The sequence below is a fragment of the Astatotilapia calliptera genome, chromosome 22, assembly GCF_964374335.1.
Source record: "Astatotilapia calliptera chromosome 22, fAstCal68.1, whole genome shotgun sequence".
In the NCBI taxonomy this organism is placed as follows: Eukaryota; Metazoa; Chordata; class Actinopteri; order Cichliformes; family Cichlidae; genus Astatotilapia; species Astatotilapia calliptera.
This window is the reverse complement of record NC_137442.1, coordinates 25,785,245-25,808,949: the sequence shown is the minus strand read 5'-3', so window position 1 is coordinate 25,808,949 and position 23,705 is coordinate 25,785,245. Positions and strand designations below refer to the sequence as shown.

The following is a 23,705-nucleotide window of genomic DNA, read 5'->3' as shown; positions in this document are numbered from 1 at the left end:
CTGTTAGATCTCTTTGTTCTTCAGGTTTTTGAAGAAAGTAGAAGGTTGACGTAGCGCACCTTAAGAGCTGAGCTTCTGGATCTGTGCTCCACAAAACCCCCTGACGCCTGATGTCTCTTATGAACTCCTCAATGTTGAGGAGGCTCTGCAGGCAGGAGTTCATGTAGCAGGTGTTTCCGATGTTTGGAAACCTGACACACACGCGCAACGTTTACAGTATCAGTGTAAAATAATTCATTTTCTCCACTTTGACAAAGTGAGTCTTTGTGCACCACGTGTACTCACCCGAAGCAGTCTATAGTCCCAGTTTGACTTTCTATTTTTTTCCCACCGCATGCTACACTGCTCCAAAAAGGTAAAAACACAAACACAAAATTAGGAAAGATGTCAAGATTCTGAGCAGTGTATGCGCATGTATGCATGAGCTTTGAAGTTGAAACATTTTGGAGGACGTCCAAAAGTAGTAAAAAAGATGTAAATACACAAGGTGGAAGAAAAATGCCAATAAAAGGGAAATAAAACAGCTCCAACTAAACCACTGCTATAAATATCTCCAGCAGCATTAAAGAGCGGCGCATTTCTTTACCTCTGATGAGACGTAGAAGGAATTTCCTTCTCTGCCACGTTTTGTTTGTGTAATTTCTGTTTAGAAACAAGAAAACCAACATCAGTAATGGCATAAAACAAACATACCAAGGGAGTCTCTCCATGAAAAGTGTCCAGTTAGAAAATTTGGTATTATTTCATATTATTTATCACTTCAGTGAGCTGTCAGCTCATGAAGCAGATATATAGGAATATCTTTAAATAAATTAAAAACAATTTATTCATGCTTTAAATTGAGTTTTAAAGTTTGTCCTATGAAATACAAAATCCTTCATTTGGTTCTGATCAAAATTCAGTTTTTACAGAAATCATCCATCAAGCTTCATTAAAAGATTCAAAAATGCTTATTTACCATAAAAAATATTTAGAGAAACATCCTGCAAGTCTCTTCAAACTTACCTTTCTGTGAAAAAAAAAACGTTTAAACATCTTTGAACTTAATTTGAGGACATGGATGTGCTAAATTGCTCTTAATTCTTCGCATTTAACTGTGATGAGTAAATGCTTGATGACAGTGACTCTTTCCATAAAACATACCTTCCAGAATTTAAAAAGAAACCAGCGACACTTTTTTTGTGTCTTCACAGTGTTGCTCTCTGCCTCTGCATCGCTGTCAGTTTGCTGCAGAGGACGAACAAACATAAGTTTATTAAAAAAGTAAAGTCACTTTAAATTAACAAGTGCAATTTAAAGAGAATGTGCATTTCATATGTTTCGTGTAAAAGCAAACCGAGGAACAGCAGAGGTGTCTCCATTTTCTCTTCTTCTTTTGACCATTTTCAGCAACACAAGCATCCGGGATGCTGATGAGGACAAAAGTGTAAATGTTATTTTTCAAAGTGGAAATTTTTAACAAGGAGTACATGCTGGAGATTGCAGATAAAAATTAATAACTGTAATGGAACAAAATCATGTATTTTGTACATTTACACTCTACATTTTCAAACGCTAATCTCTGAATCAATAGAAATTATAGACAAGACTAGAAGTAGTAAAAAAGATGTAAATACAAAACACCAATAAAAGGGAAATAAAACAGCTCCAACTAAACCACTGCTATAAATATCTCCAGCAGCATTAAAGAGCGGCGCATTTCTTTACCTCTGATGAGACGTAGAAGGAATTTCCTTCTCTGCCACGTTTTGTTTGTGTGATTTCTGTTTAGAAACAAGAAAAGCAACATCAGTAATGGCATAAAACAAAGTATATGGTAAGAAAATACAATATCCTTCATTTGGATTCAAAATTCAGTTTTTACAGAAATCATCCAAGAAGCTTCCTTAAAAGTTTCAAAAATGCTTATTTACCATAAGAAAACATTCAGAGAAATGTGCTGCGAGTCTCTTCAAACTTACCTTTCTGTGAAAAAGAAGTTTAAACATCTTTGGACTTGATGTGATCGCAGCCAAAATCTCCTCAGCTTTGCAAAAGTTCAACTGAAAACAAGCAGTCAAAGGTTGTATATTTATAAACTTTCAGCATAGAACGTTCATACCCTGAACAGCAAACATCAGCATTATGATGTATGGGGCTCATTTGCATATTTTGGAATGTATGCTCATTTGAACTGTATGGTGCTCGTCTCCAAGCAACTGCTACAAAATACAGGTCAAGTCAAGTGGCTTTTATTGTCATTTTAACCACGTGCAGAGGTACTGTACAGAGTGAAATGAGACCGCGTTCCTCCGAGACCCTGGTGCTATATATGACATATACGGACAAACCCAGGACTACATAAAGTGCAGTGTGCATAAATTGCAAAAATAAACAAGACAAAACAGTGCAAAACTAGACAGAACAGGACGATACAGACACAAGACAATGGAAATGTGCAAAATGCTGAGTATTGTGCAAAAGTAACTTGGTGTCTGTATGTATGTGTATGAGTGTGAGATACTGCAGATAAGTGCTTGGTAGTGACATGTGTGAAGGTGTGCGTGTGCCAGTGCAGTCACTGAGTGTTCAGGGGTCTGACGGCTTGTGGGAAGAAACTTTTCCGTAGTTTGGTAGCGAGGGCCCGGATGTTCTGGGACCTCTTTCCAGAAGGCAGCAGGGTGAAGAGTGTGTTTGAAGGCTGTGTGGGGTCCTCCAGCAAGCGGGTGTTATAAGGAGGGGAGAGGGACTCCAATGATCTTCTCAGCTGCTCTCACAATCCGTTGTAGGGTACTGCGATCTAATACGCTGCAGTTACCATACCAGACAGTGATGCAGCTACTTAGGATGCTCTTGTTAGTCCCACTGTAAAAGGTGGTGAGAATGGATGGTGGGAGATGGGCTTTCCTCAGCTTCTGCTTGAAGTAGAGACGCTGCTGGGCCTTCTTGGTTATGGAGCTGGTGTTGAGGGAGCAGGAGAGGTTCTCCGCCAGGTGGACACCAAGAAATCTGGTGCTCTTGACGACCTCCACAGAGGATCCATTCATGTTAAGTGGGCAGTGATCCCACTGTGCTCTCCTGAAGTCAACAATCTCTTTTGTTTTGTCCACGTTCACAGACAGGTTGTTGACTCTACACCTCTACAGATGGCCCGCAGTGCAACCCTTCAGCTTCCTACTAGATTCACCTATATACAAATTTAAAGACCTAGGAGACTTACTTCTCGTCACAGAGTTGTAGCATTCACAAGATTTTCAGAAAACTTGAACTCAAGGTCAAGGTCACTGATATTCAAACTGACCCCAGAACTTTAGTAGATGCACCAATGGTATCAATTCAAAATCCTACGCTTCTCGTTCCATTTTTAGTTCACTATCTGTAACTAAGACAAATAAACAGTATTTGAGACACAAGTCACTATTAAAGTGGTTAGTGAGACTCCACATCTGATAACAGTATAACACACTGCTTATTTATGTAAAATTGTCATCAATAAATGTGTTCAAAACAGAAGCTACACTGGCTTTAAAAGTTTTTGTTAACTCTGACTACCTGTCTGCTCTTACCTGTTTCTTTTGCTCTCTGCTGTCTTCATCCTCCATCCAACTCTACATTGTATTGTTAGGGATGACATGATGAAACTGAAGGGTGTCTGGGCACCGAAAAAAGAAAAGAAGAGAGACTGGATTAGGCTGCAGCTGGCGTGCCATTCTCTCACTTCAGGATGAGATGCTGTGTCTTCTTACGTTAATCTTGTAAAACAGGATGTAGGCTGAGTGCTGCTGTTCCTCACAAGCTGCAGATCTAGTTGTGTGCAGCACCTGTGCGTCATTATAGGTGAGCCAAGGATGTAGAGTGTGGACTCTCCTCGGGACGGACAGAATTACAGATGCAGCAGCTGCTTCCGATGTATGGAAACCTGACACACAAACAAAAGTTTACAGTATCAGTGTAAAATAATTCATTTTGTCCAGGTTGAGAAGGTGAGCTTTGGTCCTTGTGCACCACGTGTACTCACCTGAAGCCGTCTGTAGTCTGAATTTTATTTTCCATTATTTATCCACCGCCCAAATGTTTCACTGCGCTACTGCAAAAAGATAAAAACACAAACACACAATTAGACACTGAGCACTGGATGTGCATGCATGCATGAGCTTTGAAGTTTAAACTTTTTTTTATCATCAACAATTTTTATTTATTTCATTTTAAACTTCAATAACAGAGCTTAAGGATAACTACATAAATAAATAGTTTAAAAAACAAACAAACAAAAACAAAACACAACAACAAAAAACAAAACAAAGGGAAGTTATCCTATTCTTTCTTCGCACACCAATTCCCACACCACCACTCTGTCATTACTCCTCTGTTCTTCAAGTTACAGAAAGCCAGCTTGTAAAGGGGGACCAAATACAATCTTATTGATGCAATTTGTCTAATAAACCATAAGTCACTTTTTCGTAAGACGCCAACTTAGCCATTGTCTTTAGCCACTCTTCATAGGGAGGGGGGGTTCTTTTTCCGCCAATGTCTTAGCAGGACCCGTTTGGCCGTAGTAAGAGCCAAAATAATCCATCTTTTTGTATAACTGGAAAAATCTACAGGGAGTGCAGAATTATTAGGCAAGTTGTATTTCTGAGGAATAATTTTATTATTGAACAACAACCATGTTCTCAATGAACCCAAAAAACTCATTAATATCAAAGCTGAATGTTTTTGGAAGTAGTTTTTGTTTTTAGTTTGAGCTATTTTAGGGGGATATCTGTGTGTGCAGGTGACTATTACTGTGCATAATTATTAGGCAACTTAACAAAAAACAAATATATACCCATTTCAATTATTTATTTTTACCAGTGAAACCAATATAACATCTCCACATTCACAAATATACATTTCTGACATTCAAAAACAAAACAAAAACAAATCAGCGACCAATATAGCCACCTTTCTTTGCAAGGACACTCAAAAGCCTGCCATCCATGGATTCTGTCAGTGTTTTGATCTGTTCACCATCAACATTGCGTGCAGCAGCAACCACAGCCTCCCAGACACTGTTCAGAGAGGTGTACTGTTTTCCCTCCTTGTAAATGGCTGTAGCTCAGGTGGCAGAGCAGGTCAGCCACTAATCAGAAGGTCGGTGGTTCGATCCCAGGCTGCATCCTGGCTGCATGCCAAATATCCTTGGCAAGATACTAACCCCATGTTTGCCTACTGGTGGTGGTCAGAGGGCCCGGTGGCGCCAGTGTCCGGCAGCCTCGCCTCTGTCAGTGTGCCCCAGGGCAGCTGTGGCTACAATGTAGCTTGCCATCGCCAGTGTGTGAATGTGTGTGTGAATGGGTGAATGACTGAATGTAGTGTGAAGCGCTTTGGGGTCCTTAGGGACTAGAAAAGCGCTATACAAATGCAGGCCATTTACCATAAATCTCACATTTGATGATGGACCACAGGTTCTCAATGGGGTTCAGATCAGGTGAACAAGGTGGCCATGTCATTAGTTTTTCTTCTTTTATACCCTTTCTTGCCAGCCACGCTGTGGAGTACTTGGACGCGTGTGATGGAGCATTGTCCTGCATGGAAATCATGTTTTTCTTGAAGGATGCAGACTTCTTCCTGTACCACTGCTTGAAGAAGGTGTCTTCCAGAAACTGGCAGTAGGACTGGGAGTTGAGCTTGACTCCATCCTCAACCCGAAAAGGCCCCACAAGCTCATCTTTGATGATACCAGCCCAAACCAGTACTCCACCTCCACCTTGCTGGCATCTGAGTCGGACTGGAGCTCTCTGCCCTTTACCAATCCAGCCACGGGCCCATCCATCTGGCCCATGTTAAGGTTCAAATATTGAGGAAGGAGAGTAAACACAACCATGGTCCAGAAGAGCTTGGTCAGACAATTGATTTTAATGAATACACGCGTGGGAAGACCAGTTCCGTTCGCAGACAGGGCTGATCTCCGACTTAATCAAAGCATAAACAGATTTTTTATACCATCAGGGCTTGAACTTACTGACGCCCCCCTCATCAAGACTCACTCTCATGTCATCAGTCCATAAAACCTTAGAAAAATCAATCTTGAGATGTTTCTTGGCCCAGTCTTGACGTTTCAGCTTGTGTGTCTTGTTCAGTGGTGGTCGTCTTTCAGCCTTTCTTACCTTGGCCATGTCTCTGAGTATTGCACACCTTGTGCTTTTGGGCACTCCAGTGATGTTGCAGCTCTGAAATATGGCCAAACTGGTGGCAAGTGGCATCTTGGCAGCTGCACACTTGACTTTTCTCAGTTCATGGGCAGTTATTTTGCGCCTTGGTTTTTCCACACGCTTCTTGCGACCCTGTTGACTATTTTGAATGAAACGCTTGATTGTTCGATGATCACGCTTCAGAAGCTTTGCAATTTTGAGACTGCTGCATCCCTCTGCAAGATATCTCACTATTTTTGACTTTTCTGAGCCTGTCAAGTTCTTCTTTTGACCCATTTTGCCAAAGGAAAGGACGTTGCCTAATAATTATGCACACCTGATATAGGGTGTTGATGTCATTAGACCACACCCCTTCTCATTACAGAGATGCACATCACCTAATATGCTTAATTGGTAGTAGGCTTTCGAGCCTATACAGCTTGGAGTAAGACAACATGCATGAAGAGGATGATGTGGACAAAATACTCATTTGCCTAATAATTCTGCACTCCCTGTACATCAGAAATTTCTGTGGTTATACCAAGTATGGACTGTTTTGGTGAGATAACAAATCTCCTTTTTAAAACACTGAAAATTACCTCCATTATATTTTCCCACCAATCCCGAAGTGCCGAACAGCTCCATAAGATATGTAAAATCAAAGCATTTTGACCATCACATCTCCAACATTCGTCCGTAGAGGCCAGGTTCCATTTATACAATTGTTGCGGTGTTCGATGCCACCTATGGATTATCTTAAATTGAATCAATCTACTGCCTGTTTCTTTATACATAGTATTAATATTTTGAAAACATGAATCCCATTCAACTGAAGATATGTCCAATGCCATGCCCTGGGCCCAGTAGCCCTTAACTTTAAGGAGAGGGTCAGCTGACCGTTCTTGCAATAAGTGATAAATCTTAGAGGTAATGCCTTTACCCAAGGATGATCTTGAGAGCATGACTTCCACAGGGCTGCCCACAGGACAACTCAAAGGGGTTCCCAGCCACTTCGATAATGAACTATGTATTTGGACATATCTCCAGAATTGATTACGCTGCAACTTATATAACTCCACAATTTTATCAAAGCTTAAAAAACATTTAGTCCCACAGTCAAATAAATCTGATACATTAAGGATGCCTGCTTTACGCCACTGTAACCAGTCAACCGATGTCCCTCCAATTAAAATTATTTTATTACTCCATAAGGTTGCCGAAGGTGATTTAATAAAGTCCCAGCGACCTGCCCTATGTAATTTAAACCACAATATCTTTGCAATTATAGGATGGGTAGTTTTATGACTGGTATCAAACAGCTCCCTCCAAGGAGAAATACCGCCATTAACTTCCGTCTCTATATGGGACCAGATGGGTTTAACTGGTGCAGTAGGTAACCAAGCTCTAAGTTGTTTCACGTTCATCACCCAATAATACCATTGGAAATTAGGCAATGAAAAACCTCCTTGTTTTGCACTCGCTTGAAGTTTCTTAATACTTAAACGATGTGGTGAGCTATCCCAAAGAAACTGCCGCATTAAAAAGTCTAGATCTTTGAAATACTTATCTGGAATGTGTAATGGAATATTAGATAAAATATAAAAGATCATGGGTGCAGTCATCATCTTAATACAACTAATTTTACCCCATATTGTGAGACACACTCTGGACCATCTACCAAATTCCATTTTTATCCTTTCAAACATTGGCTCCATATTTGCTGGAACCATCTTAGTCTAATCCGAGGTAATTTGTATCCCCAAATACCTCAAACCATTCACGGACCACAGAAACTCCCTGTCACGGCGAGTGAGATAAGCCGTATAAAAATAATAAATGAGGATCCAATCGCAGGCAGTAGTGGAGGAGTGAAGGTGGTTTATTGGACACGAAATAAATATAGACAAACAGCAAATGGAGCACAAACTAAACTAGACTGGAGACAACTAAACTACTGAATACGAACTGGAACTCAAACATGAAGCAAGGTGGACGACGGTACAAGATGGTGACGGCAGGGAACACACGGATGAAACATGGTGGAAAACACAGACAGACCAGCAACTACAATGACAGAGGACACGACTTAAATACACACAGAGAAACACAGGGGAATTACACACAGGTGGTGGACACAGCTGGGAATAATCAACAAGACGAGACAGAGGTAAAACTGAACACACTCACATGGGACGCAGACCTTCACAATAAAACAGGAAACGAGAACACTACACCAAGACGCAGACCTGACACTGAGAGACAGACAGAATGACACATGGAACCTGAACTAAACTAAACGTGAGATACAACCGAGAACAAATCCTTAAACATGAATAAACAGAAACATAGAAGAATTATTATTATTATTATTATTATTATTATTATTATTATTATTACAATAATAATAATAATAATAGGGCAGCACGGTGCCACGGTGGTTAGCACTGTTGCCGCACAGCAAGAAGGTCCTGAGTTCAATTCCAACATCAGGCCGGGGTCTTTCTGTGTGGAGTTTGCATGTTCTCCCCGTGTTTGCGTGGGTTCTCTCCGGGTACTCCGGCTTCCTCCCACCGTCCAAAGACATGCAGCTTGTGGGGATAGGTTAATTGGATAATCCAAATTGTCACTAGGTGTGAATGTGCGAATGAATGTGAGTGCGAATGGTTGTCTGTCCCTGTGTGTTGGCCCTGCGACAGACTGGCGACCTGTCCAGGGTGTACCCCGCCTCTCGCCCTATGACAGCTGGGATAGGCTCCAGCGCCCCCCGCGACCCTGAAAAGGACAAGCGGAAGCGAATGGATGGATGGATGGATGGAATAATAATAATAATAATAATAATAATAATAATACTCATAACGCCCAAAACCACAACAAACATTCAAAAATAAACTAATCAATCAAAACTCAAAATACTGGGTCGAAACTGACCCAGAACCATGACAGTACCCCCCCCCCCCACCTCCAAGGGCTGGCCCCCGACAGCCCCAAACAAAAAGACAGCAACAAAACAGAGCACCAGACCAGGGTGGGTGGAGGGGGTCAAGGAAGGAGGGTACGAAACCAAAAACAAGGGGCTGAAGCCGAACCAGATGAAGGCGGAGCTGAAGCCGGACCAAACGAAGACGAGGCAGGGCCAGACGAAGGCGGAGCCGGACCAGATGAAGGCCAAAACCAGTCCAAAAACACAAGAAAACAGTCCACGAACACAGGAAAACAGATCAAAAACAAAACCAAACTAGAGCTCAACAAGAGTCTAAGAAAAGTTCAGGGGGTCGACAACACAAGGACCAAGACAGTTCTGGAGGCCGGCCGTGCACACGGCCGGCGACGGGCAAACAGTTCTGGAGGCCGACCGTGCACACGGCAACGGCGGTGATGGGCAAACAGTTCTGGAGGCCGACCACTTGGAAGGCAGTGGCGGCCACTGAGCAGGTCCGGAGGTCGGCCGCGATGCCAGCGGCGGCGACGAACTCTTTCCGGAGGCCGTCCCCGAAGGCCATGATGCCAACTTAGAGGCCCGGAAAACGGCCGGCAGAACGGGTCGAGCTGGCTCTGATGGCGGTGTGGCAACCGCAGGACCAGATGAGGCAGGACCAGACGAGGCAGGACCAGACGAAGGCGGAGCTGAAGCCGAACCAGATGAAGGCGGAGCTGAAGCCGGACCAAACGAAGACGAGGCAGGGCCAGACGAAGGCGGAGCCGGACCAGATGAAGGCACGGAGGCTGGACCAGGCGTGGATGAAGGCACGGCTGCGGAACCAGACAGTGGTGATGCTGCAGGCAGTGATGCTGCAGGAGGTGATGTGGATGCAGGCAACGGTGTAGAAGCCACAGGGGATGATTCAGCAGGTGGTGGCTAAACAAACTTCCCCGGACCGTCAGCAGACGTGAGGATGTGCTTGCTGGGTCCTCCAGGACCCCCAGCAGACGACACTTGAGGCTGGCTGGGCTCCTCAGGCCCTCCAGCCGACGAGGCAGGATGCTGGCTGGGTTCACCTGAACCCCCAGCTAACATGGCTTGAGACTGGACGGGCCCCTCTGGCCCTCCAGTGGAAACAGACACTGAAGCAGCAGGCACGGAGACCTCTGCCAGTGTGGACACTGGCTGGGACTGAGCAGCACAGTGGCTAGACTCAGGCAGCAACAGTGGGATGCAGTCCTCAGAGGGCTGAAAGTGTTCCCCAATACACTCAGCAGAGGACGGAGGCGGACGGGTGAACTCACTTGAACTCTCAGGGGGTGCTGAGAGCTGAGACTGTTCTGGTGAGTTCTCCGGTGAGGCTGCTGGCGCTGGCGTCTTGACCTCTAGGGGTCCAGAGTTGGCTGGTGACTGACACCCAGCCTCTGGGGAGGCCCTAGAGGGAGCAACTGTCTCTGACATGGCCAGCTTAAGAGAACCAGCAGATATTGTGGTGAAGTGTGTTCCCTGCTTTGAATGAGATAGTGAGGATGGTGGCTGAGTAAACGAGCGGACAGACAGCTGATCTGGTGGCGACAGAGCAATAGGCAGCGAAGCGGCTACAGAGTGACCTACAGGTAGCGGAGACGACTGTAGTGGAGTTGTAATAAGTGGTGGAGTGGGTGACTGAACTGAGGGCAGCGCGGCTGCTGACTGAACTGAGGGCAGCATTACAGGCCTGGCATTTGACTGGGATGGAAGTGAGGATGGGACAATGGAGTGGACACGGTCATAAACATGGAACGAGGGTTCAGAACAGGCAGTCTTAGAAGCTATGGCCATGGGTGAGAAATCATTGTTATCCTCAGTAGAAACACAAAAAATTGCGGTAGCGGCGGGGGGGTGTAGGTGAAGCTCGTGGAGAACGAAACTCTGCACGAGCGGATGCAAAGAGTCCAATAGCCAGGGATAACCGGAAATAAGGTGTTGTAGGTTGGCTTCCACAGTGTAAAGAGAGGCGTCTCCCTCATGCTCTAACCACTGGTTAATTAATCTAGAAGCAGAGTCAATAACGGCCTCCCGAAGCTCCCTGGGTGGACTGAATGCCGCTGGATCCATAGCTGGCTGGTCCGTACTGTCACGGCGAGTGAGATAAGCCGTATAAAAATAATAAATGAGGATCAATCGCAGGCAGTAGTGGAGGAGTGAAGGTGGTTTATTGGACACGAAATAAATATAGACAAACAGCAAATGGAGCACAAACTAAACTAGACTGGAGACAACTAAACTACTGAATACGAACCGGAACTCAAACATGAAGCAAGGTGGACGACGGTACAAGATGGTGACGGCAGGGAACACACGGATGAAACATGGTGGAAAACACAGACAGACCAGCAACTACAATGACAGAGGACACGACTTAAATACACACAGAGAAACACAGGGGAATTACACACAGGTGGTGGACACAGCTGGGAATAATCAACAAGACGAAACAGAGGTAAAACTGAACACACTCACATGGGACGCAGACCTTCACAATAAAACAGGAAACGAGAACACTACACCAAGACGCAGACCTGACACAGAGACAGACAGAATGACACATGGAACCTGAACTAAACTAAACGTGAGATACAACTGAGAACAAATCCTTAAACATGAATAAACAGAAACATAGAATTCTAATAATAATAATAATAATAATACTCATAGCGCCCAAAACCACAACAAACATTCAAAAATAAACTAATCAATCAAAACTCAAAATACTGGGTCGAAACTGACCCAGAACCATGACACTCCCAACTGTTTAAATAAAGTATGGGGGCAGTGTCCTGACATAGGCATTGCCTCTGATTTATCCCAGTTGACGCGATACCCTGAAAGCAGCGTAAAGCTTTCTATACATTCTAATAGGGCTGGAATTGACTTCCCAGGCTGGGTCATAAGTAACAACACATCATCTGTATATAATAGAAGCTTATGTTGACTATTACCCATCGAAATTTCAAATATATTTACATTATTTCTCAGTTTTTGTGCCAAAGGCTCTATAGCAATTACAAAAAGACCGGGGCTAAGGGGACAACCCATTTTTGTGGATCTCAGTAAAAGGAATAGGTCTGATATGAGCCCATTCGTCAATACTCGCGCTGAAGGCGAATCATATAATATCTTTATCCACCTAATAAAATTGTCACCAAAACCAAACTTTTCTAATGTCTTAAACAGATAATCCCACTCAACACAATCAAAAGCTTGTGCAGCATCCAGCGATAGGGCCACTGTTGGATATACTGAATCATATACATAATTTTGCAAATTAACCAACCGCCTAATATTATCTGAACCATAGCGGTTTGGAACAAAACCAGATTGGTCTGCATGAATTATTTTCGCCATTACTACTTTTAATCGACCCGCTAAGACCTTTGCCAAGATTTTTTGGTCAGAATTCAGCAAAGATATGGGGCGGTAACCACTTGGGTCTAAAGGGTCTTTCCCAGTTTTAAGAATAAATGTTATAAGTCCAGAGTGCATTGACTGAGGTAATGAGCCTACTTTGAACGCCTCATTATAAACATCGAGCAACAGGGGACTTAACATATCCTCAAATGCTCTATAGAAATCCAATGGTAACCCATCTAATCCTGGAGCTTTATTAAGTGGCATACTGTTAATTGCACGGGTAATCTCCTCCACTGTAATTGGAGCATCTATAATCTGCTGGTCAGTAGTAGAAAGCTGTGGCAGGTTTAAATCAGTAAAGAATGCTTCGAATTTCTGTTCATCTAAACTCCCTTGTGTAGAATAAAGATTATTGTAAAAGGCCCTGAATCCATCATTTATATGTCTAAAAGAAGTTAAAATAACCCCATCTGATTGTCGTATGCCTGGGATATGGTTCATACTGTCTTTCTGTTTAAGACGGTATGCTAATAAACGACTCGGCTTTTCTCCCATTTCCCAATATGCTTGATTAATGCGAAATAAAGCGTATTCTGCCTTTCTGTTGTACAGTACATTCAACTTATATTTAACTTTAACAATTTTATTCAACGTAACTCTGTCTTTTGTATGGGAATATACTGCCTCAAGTGCCTTTAATTTGGCTTCTAACGTAATGATATTCTTGTTAGCTGCCTTCTTTTTAAAGGAAGCGTAAGAAATTGTCCTCCGCCTTAAGTATGCCTTCATAGCATCTGTCAATGGAAAATTGTATTTAGTAGTCAGTATAATCTTTTAGTGATATAAGTTTGCATATGGTAGAATACTGCTTGTAGTTATTTGTATTAGGAAATATTTAACCATGTATGCTTAGAGGCATATAATTAATTGTGTAGTGACAGGATGTGTGATCTCTAACAGGCTGCAGGCTTGGTGTGCACCCCAGGAATGCACCCCCACGTCCTGGGAGCATGAGAGGTTGCACCTTGTTTTATTGTTTTAACATAGCTATGTCTGTTTTAGTCTAAGTGCCTTTTGTTTAGATGAACTGCTGGACTTCCCCACCGTGTTATCTAGGGTGAACCATCTAGGGTGGGGGAGACTACCCTCTTTGTGACCAAGGATGTACCTTTTGTGCTTTTATGTATATGACCCTTTGACAAGCAGTAACACACACACACACACTGAAGTATAAAATAAAGACAAGGGCAAAGCTCAGCGCGAGTCTCAGTCTGGAGGCTGCCCTTGCTAGCAAGAAGTTCTGTGTGTTTCTCTTCTCTGAGTCTTTACTGAAGAAGTGTTTTAGAATATTTTCCCTAACAGCATCCCACCAAGTAGCCAATGTAGTGTCCTCTCGATTATTTGTCTGTTTGTAAAATTGTATTTCATCGCTTATCAATTTAATAAACCCAGAGTCTTTAATTAAGGACACATTTAGTATTTAGTATTAGTATTTATTTATTTATTGTCATTGTCAAGAACAATGAAATTGCGTTTGGAGCTTCCATACAACCCAAAAAAAAGAAGAAAATAATAAATACCCCTTAAAACCCAAGTGTACATATTTAACCCAGTGTGACTCCAATGCAATAAGACAATCCTTAGCAATAATGTTCGTAGAAATTCAGACAAAGACCTGAGAAACATGACAAAATACAACAATGCAACCCATTCAATATTATTGTACTGTGAGATATGATATCAGATATGATAGTTATCTATTTAAGAAAGAGGGGGGGGGGGGGCAGGAGGGGGAAGAGAATAAAGATATGATGCACCAATGCAGACCAGTTCATTCCTATCTGCGGCTTTGAGGAATCTGTAAAATATTTTCAAGACATAGAAAAATTGGCACATGGTCCGAGAATACTATATTAGATTAGATTAGATTAGATAGAACTTTATTAATCCCTCGGGTGGGTTCCTCTGGGAAATTCGATTTCCAAAAAAGCACAGCACCGACAGAAGTTACAGAGTTACAGAATATTTTATATATATATATATATATATATAATACACACACACACACACACACACACACACACATATATATATATATAAATACAGAGACAATATAAATAAAATATACGAAGGGGATAAATAGAATAAATAGGAATAAAAATAAAAATACAAGTGAATTGCACATTTCAAGAATTGCACATTTCAAGTATTGAGTCTATTGCACCGTTGACTATTTACAAAAGTATTGCACAAAAGGTATTGCACAGTGAGGTGAAGAGGCACTACAGCTTAGTTACCAATACTTGAATCTATAGAGTTATTCACTAAGGCTTCAGAAATAAGAAAGTAGTCGATTCTAGTATAAACATTATGAGGCGGAGAGTAAAAGGAATATTCCCTGCCTTCTGGATGCATTGTCCGCCAAATATCATTCAGACCTAAACCTGAGGTCATCTGCCTTATGGCAACTACAGATTTACTCTCTGTGCCTGTCCTAGGAAGCGATCTATCTAGGTCTTGATCCAGTATTTGATTAAAATCTCCTCCTACCACTATTTGTGCACCTTCTAATTCCAAAAGATACTGTGACAGGTTATGAAAAAAGGTGAGTATGTCCGCATTAGGTGCATAGATATTACATAAAATTATTGGTGTGTCCAGTAGTTGTCCATAAACCAATATAAATCTACCTTCCTTATCTGTTATTACTTTTGTTTCAGTAAAGCTAACTGCTTTATGAATCAGAACCGACACTCCCCTACTTTTACCAGTTCCAGGACTGGAAAAGACTTTACCTACCCAGGAACATTTAAGTTTTAAGGCTTCTGACTTACACGTGTGCATTTCTTGAATAAAGGCTATATCAACTCTTGATAATGTAACACACGATACTTTACCACTACTGAATGTAGAGAAAGTTAGGATCTTAGGCTTATGGTGTCTAGGAATCGACTAAGGCGCGAATGACACACAGCTCAAAGAACAGTCAACATTTATTCAAAACAAACCAAAAACAGTCATTCAACAGTTCACAACAGTTCCAATTGTCCATATTTGTCAGTCTGTGTATTCAGTTTTAGAGTTCAGAGTTCAGTGTTCAGAGTTCTTTTCAGTCTTTTCAGTTCAGGTGTGTGAGTATAGTGTTAATGTTAGTAGTACTACCCGGGTAGTGTATTGTTCTGAGATCTCATAAGCTTATCTGTCAAGAAGTCACGCAGTTGTCACTTTAAGTAGGCTGGAAATCTTTCCTGCATCGCAGCTGGGGATCCGGAATCCTGGCTCGCAACTTTAGACTCCAACAAAAAAACCAACCTGCACAGGGCAGTGAACATATTTTACATGAATATCATATAACAACTTAATCAACACTAGTGACCAAATGTCTCTCACTCTTTGTATATAACGACTTAATGCAATCAATAATAAAATTAATCAAAGAACCTTAAAACAATTTCCACATCATACAAATTTAACTCAAATCTCATATTTTGTGAACAGCAGTCACATCAATCCAATGAATTGAGAGAATGTACATTACTGATGCACGAGGAAAGTGCAAAACATGGTCGCAGTACTATTTAGCCAAAGACTGCTCATATTTATCATCTCATTACAATAAATAAAACTTACCTACTAGCTTCCAAAGAAATATTTCCGATTGGTTTAAAACATTCACAAGTGAAGAAATAAAAAGATAATACAGCACTTAAAAGGAACACATGAAATTTACATTATACTAAGCTAATGATTAGCTGACGATTAGCTTGCTATGCTAGCGCAGTTAGTCAACTCACCGGAAATGAACAAAAAACACAAAAACAGAGGTACACCAGCATCAACAAGCGGAAAAGTAAAATCCAATTTGTGTCTTCACACACAACCTTTTTCTTGAACAAGGATTAAAGAAAAACTCGGTGAGTAGCTCCGACCAGCATACGTAGCCTTAGCGCTATTCTCCTTCTCTACAGTTCTCAACTCAAGTTCACAAGCACTAAACAATCTCATAGTGCCACCTACTGACATTCTTTGGGAACAGCAGTTCATTTTCATGAGGCAAATTTTAGGTGGGTTACAATAACTTTAGATATGTTAATATTTTCTTCCTCTTAATCCCGTTATTCAACCCCTTAACATTCCAGCTGGCTATTTTGAAATCTGTCTGTCTATCCATGTTATATGTTGTCTCCTTGACCTGGAGACAACATATAAGATGACACCGCCATGGACCTCAACCTGCAGGCTTTGTGTTACCTGTTTCTTTATACAGGAGCATGTAGGGGTGGACTGCCTTTTTATTTGATTACCCTTTTCTCATGTTTTTCTTAGTTAGGGACATTTTGGGGGACGTTATACTCTTACTTGTTAAACACATGCTCCCATCCACTCTCTTGGTCCAGAAGCTCCATAATCCAAGTGTCCCAACTCAGGTCTGATGGCCTTTTTTCAGTTGTGTTTTTAACCTCTTGGGAACTTTCACTACATTCCTTACTTGATGCAGAAAGAAGAAACGAGTCAGGGATGCATAGCAAGCACAACAAGACACCAGCAGCCCAGACCTTTCACCAACTGAAGACATTTGCAGCACCATAAAACATGACAGAGAAGAGCTGGGACTATGTGAAAGGGTGAAGTGCTGCAGTCAAGTTGCAATGGTCCTATCTTTTATACAGTCTATGGTTCACTCTATTAAGATGTGATTATTTCCAAGGTCCATTTAGTTTTAGTTAGCTGAAGCTAAACCAGAAGTTAAAACGAGATGGTGAAAAACATTTTTAGTTAATGTTACGACTGTTGTCGTAATGTTGTCTCATATGTAAATCTGAGTGTGCAGGTGCCTTTCCGTGATTGGTGCATCCATGGGACAGCCCATACAGATTGGCTAATGACCTGGAGACAACATATAAGATGACACCGCCATGGACCTCAACCTGCAGGCTTTGTGTTACCCGTCTCTTTATACAGGAGCATGTAGGGGTGGACTGCCTTTTTATTTGATTACCCTTTTCTCATGTTTTTCTTAGTTAGGGAGATAAGACATTGTCATTTGGTTTTATTCTTTTCATAAATAAGTTTTGTACATCCTTTAGATACGGTCCCTTTTGTTTGTTGTTTTGGGGTCCACCCCGAAGCTATAGTTCGCTCCTTTCCTTTGTTAGAATTCAATCACTGTGAAAAAAAATCACCATCAAAATTGTACTGGTTGTGTGATGTGCTGCTTGGGGTCAGACAGGGGTGGATCACCCTTATATTATGGTCTGGCCACCCTTAGAAAGGCCATAACACTAACTAAAATGAAAATTAAAACTAGACTTATAACTGGCTGGTGTCCTTACCAGTGACCTTGGGTCTGAACTGTGGGCTCCTCTTTCCAGGTGTTCGTACTGCCTGAGTGGGACCAAGATGTGCTGTCTTGCCTCTTTTGGGTTTTCTGCATGTTTCTGGCTCAACATGCAAGTATCCACTTCTTGACGTTCGCTGTTGGTTGCAGCCACTTGAGGTTTTTGGGCTCATTTGGGTTCTCAACACTGGGTGACTTTGATGGGAGTGAAAGCATCCTCACAACATAAATCACCACACTACCTGCTTTTGTTTCAGATTTTTTCTTTATCCTTGTTAACATGTTTGGGTACTGGGTTTACCTGTAATGCATTTTGTGCTCCAAAAGCTGTTATTTTGTGCAGCTGTGCTCCAAAAGCTGTTAGCATGACCTTTTTTATCATTAGATTGTGCCACACCAGCATCTGAGAGAAAAGCTTTGAGTTTGATTTTGTGTTTGTGTTTTGCAGGCACTCAGGAGAATAAGTCATGATGTTTCTTGTGTTTGTCATGTTAGTATCTCAGTGCTTGTCAATCACCAGTCAACAGTGTCACCACTGTGAACAACATCCTTCGACTGTTCGAGCCAAAACCTTGGAGAAGTCCCTGCAGCCGCTTCAAAACTCATCACTGAGCTCGATCTCTCTTTTAACACGCTGGAGACAACAATGAAAGATGACTTTCTTTCATATGCTGCTTTGACGGCTTTGTTCGTGAATAACAACAGAATCAAAACCATCCATGAAGAGACATTTCACCCGCTGATTAATTTGGAGAAACGGGACTTCCACAAACCAGTTGGAGACTTTGTCTTCTGGATGGTTTCAGAACCTGATTTCTCTCCACTAGTTCAATCTTTTGGGAAACAAATATACAACACTGGGTCCGGGAAACCTTTTCCTGCCACTGAGGAGCTTGAAGACCCTCCATTTTTGAGGAGCTTTCCTTCAGTCTGTCAGTGAAAGGGATTTTGTTGAACCTTGAAACTGCCGTGACCCTGTCCAAAGACCAGCTGGCCACCTGGCCGGGTCAGTCATGGATATTCACAAATACCCCATAGTACTGGTGGAAAAGACATATCGAGGGAAAATCCATGTTCAGACCATGTTCAGTGTGTCGTGACACTTGCACGATGGAAGAACACACCCACTTGTTGGTGCCAGAAGAGCCACTGAGAAATTATTGTTTTAGCTGGCTCATTACAAGTCGATGGCTGCTCACCTGGAGTAGGATAAAACTCTGGAGCGAATAATTGCCCGATTTTACTGGACAGGAAACTGTTTTAGACTTAGAGCTTTTTATTGTCATTGTGCAGTTTCTTGCACAGTGAAATTGGGTAAGTGGAGAGCATAGAGCCGCTGTATCTGTGCGCACCACCATCTTGCATTTTTTGCATGTTTGGCTGGTGTCACTTTTGGACTTTGCTACCTGTAGCTAAACATTTGCAGCTAAATCATTTATTTAAAAGCAGAAGCTGCAACTGATCGAGGGAATATTTGTCTGAAAACTTAAACTGAACTCCAAGGGTACCATTGCTCCAGCTCACCATCTTTACCTGAGTGAATCAGTTTGTTGAACAATCTAAATGATTCAGAAACTTCTGTGACATCAACTTAACTAAGGCTCATTACAAATTTCACAAAACACTGCTGAATACTTTTAATATTTTTTTATTAGTTATTTTTGTTTTTGTTGTTATTTTGATTTTAATAAAACAAAATAAAATAAAGAATTAAATCATTTCTTTGGTTTTTTTTATTTAATTTATTTTACAAATAAATTAATAATAATATTAATAATAATAACAACAAATTAGTGCTGTCAGTGTTAACGTCATTTTACCTAATGACGTTAACGCTGACAGCACTAATTTGTTGTTCCCAGAGAGCAAGCCAAACACTGGTCCAGAAAAGGACGATCTCTAGTAGATTTTGTTTTAACCTCCTAGGACCTGGTGTCCACATATGTAGACATAACATTTTGGGTTGTCTAGACCAAAATACAAAATTTTGCTCTTCAAAAACCTGATATCCACTTATGAGGGAGGACATGACACTGCCACTGTTCAATCGAAATTTAAAATGAATGTCCTCATATGTGGATCTCATTCTTTTGAGAAACAAAAAAAAGATAGTCCGAATCTGATGTCTTGGTTTTTACCTTCATCGGGTCCCAATCAACCTAAATGGCACAGAGGAATTAAAAATGCATGCCATGAAAGTTCAGGTCTTAGGAGGTTAAAAATGTCCCTGCTGATGAGACCAGTGAATGTGGGGCGACGGTGGCAAGAAAAAACTCCCTCCTGGAGGAAGAAATCTTGGGAGGACCAGGCTCTCTGGCAGGACCCTCCCTCCTGAGGGCAATACTTACCTATACTTGTCCTCCAGTGTGCGATGGTGGGCTGGGACGACTGCTTTTCCTTCTCAGCATGATGATGACCTTAACTTCCTTCCTTCCTTCCATTTCCTGTTTCAGAACTGAGAATGAAGACAAAACTGGTTAACAAGGTAACAGGACATTTAAAAATTCTCTCACTTCAGGATGAGATGCTGTGTCTTCTTACGTTTCTCTTGTAAAACAGGATGTAGGCCGACTGCTGCTGTTCCTCACAAACTGCAGATCCAGTTGTGTGGAGCACCTGTGCGTCATTATAGGTGAGCCAGCGATCTGATGTAGAGTGCTGACTCTCCTCAGGATGGACAGAACTACAGATGTAGTGTCCTGAAATCACATTAAGACAAATGAATCCAACTTCTGGAAGTCAACTGATTCAAGCAAACAGTGATTTTGACTTAATGCTTCTTAGAACATCAAAAGCTTTTGTGTGTGAGTCCTTCACTGAAAAGTAGCAAGTTTCATTTTCTGTTTGTCACAAGTCTGTTGTTTTACCTGACTCTGTGCCTCCATAATGACTGATGATGCTGCAAAGACTATAACAGCCACCACCCTGAGAAGGAACAAATCCAAAGAGTGTTAGTTTCATAAAGTCTCACATCAGTGCCATAATTAAGCTGATTTGCTGAGGCTACGTCCACACTAATGCGTTTTCGTTTGAAAACGCATCGTTTTCTCTCCGCTTTGACCTCCCGTCCACACCGAGACGGCGTTTTCCTCAAGGAAAAACACAGCATCTTGAAAACGCTCTCGAAAACGCATACATTTCAAAACGGAGTTGTCCCATCGCAGTGTGGACACTCGAAAACGCAGACTTTCTAAAACGATGACGCATTTTGGTCATGTGATGCAGTCATGTGAGCAATTAAACAAAGATAAGCTGAGTGCATTAGACAGCAGTTGTTTTGATTGCTCTCAACTTTGACAGCCCTAAAAAAGATTAATATCAGTTTGTACATGCTCCGGATAGCTTTTCTTCAAATTCTGTAATTCTCACTCACTTTTGCGCATGCGCAGGACTGGAACGTAAGCGTTTTCGGCCGTTTCAATGCAGACGCACAACTATTTGAAAATGACTGAAAACGCCAGTGTGGACACGGAGTTTTCAAATCTATCCGGGCTAGTGTGGACGTAGCCTGAGACGTTCTGCAGTCTGTTTTTACCTGATTGGATGGCACCACCAAGTCCCTCTGCAGCCTGACGGGGTCATCCACCTTCTTAATCTTGTAGGTTTGTGTAAAGCCAAACCTCTTCAGATGCAAGATCAGAACTCTGGCAGAAAAGAAAAAAAACACAAACAAGGTAGAAAATAAGAAGAATGAGTGTCAAACACAAACAGAAGATGGGAGAAAACGACTGCTCAAGTATTGTCTCGAAGAACTCTGATATTTGATGCGCCACAGTTTGGAAACCTGGTCAGTCGATCAATTCTGATGTGACCTTACTCACCTTGGCAGTGTATCAAAAGACGACTTCAGTTCTGAGGCCGTCCCTCCACAATCACAGCGAAATTCTATTTCTTGTTCCTGAGCAACAGCACAGAGAAAACAGGCTTTATGGTAGAAAGAAATCTCAACATATGCACACACACATGCACACAAACACTAACAAAAAAGGTGTGTTAAGATCGCTGATACGACAACTCTATTGGAATTTGTGATCTTACCTTCAAGTATGTCTCTAACATGTTTATAATAGACCCCTCTGGAACAAGGTCTAGAGACAAGCTGGTGAATTCCTCTTGCTGTGATGATTGGTGACCGCAGCTACACATTTCAGGAGTAACGTAGTTAAAGTAAAGATCAGGTACGTGGAAAAGAGGTATATGAAAATATTGCAACCAGCTCTGCGTTTCTGAAAGACAGGCTTACCTCTTGCATGTCCTCATGTTTTCCATTTTAAAAATGTGATGGTCTTCTACTGGGCAGCTATAACTTTGGCCCAGGAGAGCTGCGTTCCTCTCCAGGTGAGGTGCGAGCCTTTTGACCTCATCGAGGAATAATGTTAGGAATTCATGAGCGTCCTGAAAGAAAAGCAGAGAGATTTAAAACAGTACATCAAAATCAGAAGGTAAAGCAAAAAACGAAATGTCCAAATAGCTGACGCACTTTCTGTGCACTGCCGGTGTATTCAGGAGCTTGACTGCTGAATGCCTTCTTAAAAGCTCTTAGGTGGTGATCTTTAAGGCCATAATCTGTTGACTCGTGACAGTCCCTGACATCAATAAGCCTTCTGTAGAAAGGAAGGGTAAACAGACATTTCTGCTGTTAGATCTCTTTGTTCTTCAGGTTTTTGAAGAAAGTAGAAGGTTGACGTAGCGCACCTTAAGAGCTGAGCTTCTGGATCTGTGCTCCACAAAACCCCCTGACGCCTGATGTCTCTTATGAACTCCTCAATGTTGAGGAGGCTCTGCAGGCAGGAGTTCATGTAGCAGGTGTTTCCGATGTTTGGAAACCTGACACACACGCGCAACGTTTACAGTATCAGTGTAAAATAATTCATTTTCTCCACTTTGACAAAGTGAGTCTTTGTGCACCACGTGTACTCACCCGAAGCAGTCTATAGTCCCAGTTTGACTTTCTATTTTTTTCCCACCGCATGCTACACTGCTCCAAAAAGGTAAAAACACAAACACAAAATTAGGAAAGATGTCAAGATTCTGAGCAGTGTATGCGCATGTATGCATGAGCTTTGAAGTTGAAACATTTTGGAGGACGTCCAAAAGTAGTAAAAAAGATGTAAATACACAAGGTGGAAGAAAAATGCCAATAAAAGGGAAATAAAACAGCTCCAACTAAACCACTGCTATAAATATCTCCAGCAGCATTAAAGAGCGGCGCATTTCTTTACCTCTGATGAGACGTAGAAGGAATTTCCTTCTCTGCCACGTTTTGTTTGTGTAATTTCTGTTTAGAAACAAGAAAACCAACATCAGTAATGGCATAAAACAAACATACCAAGGGAGTCTCTCCATGAAAAGTGTCCAGTTAGAAAATTTGGTATTATTTCATATTATTTATCACTTCAGTGAGCTGTCAGCTCATGAAGCAGATATATAGGAATATCTTTAAATAAATTAAAAACAATTTATTCATGCTTTAAATTGAGTTTTAAAGTTTGTCCTATGAAATACAAAATCCTTCATTTGGTTCTGATCAAAATTCAGTTTTTACAGAAATCATCCATCAAACTTCATTAAAAGATTCAAAAATGCTTATTTACCATAAAAAATATTTAGAGAAACATCCTGCAAGTCTCTTCAAACTTACCTTTCTGTGAAAAAAAAAACGTTTAAACATCTTTGAACTTAATTTGAGGACATGGATGTGCTAAATTGCTCTTAATTCTTCGCATTTAACTGTGGTGAGTAAATGCTTGATGACAGTGACTCTTTCCATAAAACATACCTTCCAGAATTTAAAAAGAAACCAGCGACACTTTTTTTGTGTCTTCACAGTGCTGCTCTCTGCCTCTGCATCGCTGTCAGTTTGCTGCAGAGGACGAACAAACATAAGTTTATTAAAAAAGTA

The 23,705-nt window shown here is 41.6% G+C and overlaps 1 protein-coding gene and 2 long non-coding RNA genes across 6 annotated transcripts; all 3 read right to left on the bottom strand.

Annotated features, from left to right (window-relative positions):
* Positions 1–1,336: 1,336 nt before the first annotated feature.
* LOC145423761 (uncharacterized) lies at positions 1,337–4,681 on the bottom strand. Of its 2 annotated transcripts, XR_013904802.1 has the most exons (5): positions 3,726–4,679; positions 3,546–3,631; positions 1,962–2,042; positions 1,708–1,763; positions 1,337–1,409 (listed from the first exon to the last, which is right to left on the bottom strand). It is a non-coding gene; the product is annotated as an uncharacterized LOC145423761 (long non-coding RNA). The 2 variants fall into 2 exon arrangements; XR_013904801.1 differs by having other exon boundaries at positions 3,546–4,681.
* Positions 4,682–15,440: 10,759 nt separating this feature from the next.
* Positions 15,441–18,567, bottom strand: LOC145423760 (uncharacterized). Its single transcript, XR_013904800.1, has 2 exons — positions 16,260–18,567; positions 15,441–15,777 (listed from the first exon to the last, which is right to left on the bottom strand). It is a non-coding gene; the product is annotated as an uncharacterized LOC145423760 (long non-coding RNA).
* A 954-nt stretch (positions 18,568–19,521) lies between these two features.
* Positions 19,522–23,454, bottom strand: LOC145423759 (ubiquitin carboxyl-terminal hydrolase 37-like). 3 transcript variants are annotated; one of them, XM_080296510.1, is made up of 11 exons: positions 23,026–23,454; positions 22,725–22,781; positions 22,499–22,630; positions 22,284–22,407; positions 22,047–22,198; positions 21,842–21,941; positions 21,625–21,701; positions 21,339–21,447; positions 20,671–20,728; positions 20,345–20,502; positions 19,522–20,258 (listed from the first exon to the last, which is right to left on the bottom strand). In XM_080296510.1, the coding sequence occupies exons 3-11, from the start codon at positions 22,600–22,602 to the stop codon at positions 20,253–20,255; spliced, it is 888 nt and encodes a 295-aa protein (XP_080152636.1). In that variant the 5' UTR covers positions 22,603–22,630; positions 22,725–22,781; positions 23,026–23,454; the 3' UTR covers positions 19,522–20,252. The 3 variants fall into 3 exon arrangements, with proteins under 3 accessions (XP_080152636.1, XP_080152635.1, XP_080152637.1); XM_080296509.1 differs by having other exon boundaries at positions 22,725–23,454; XM_080296511.1 differs by having other exon boundaries at positions 22,499–22,781.
* Between the last annotated feature and the right edge of the window lie 251 nt (positions 23,455–23,705).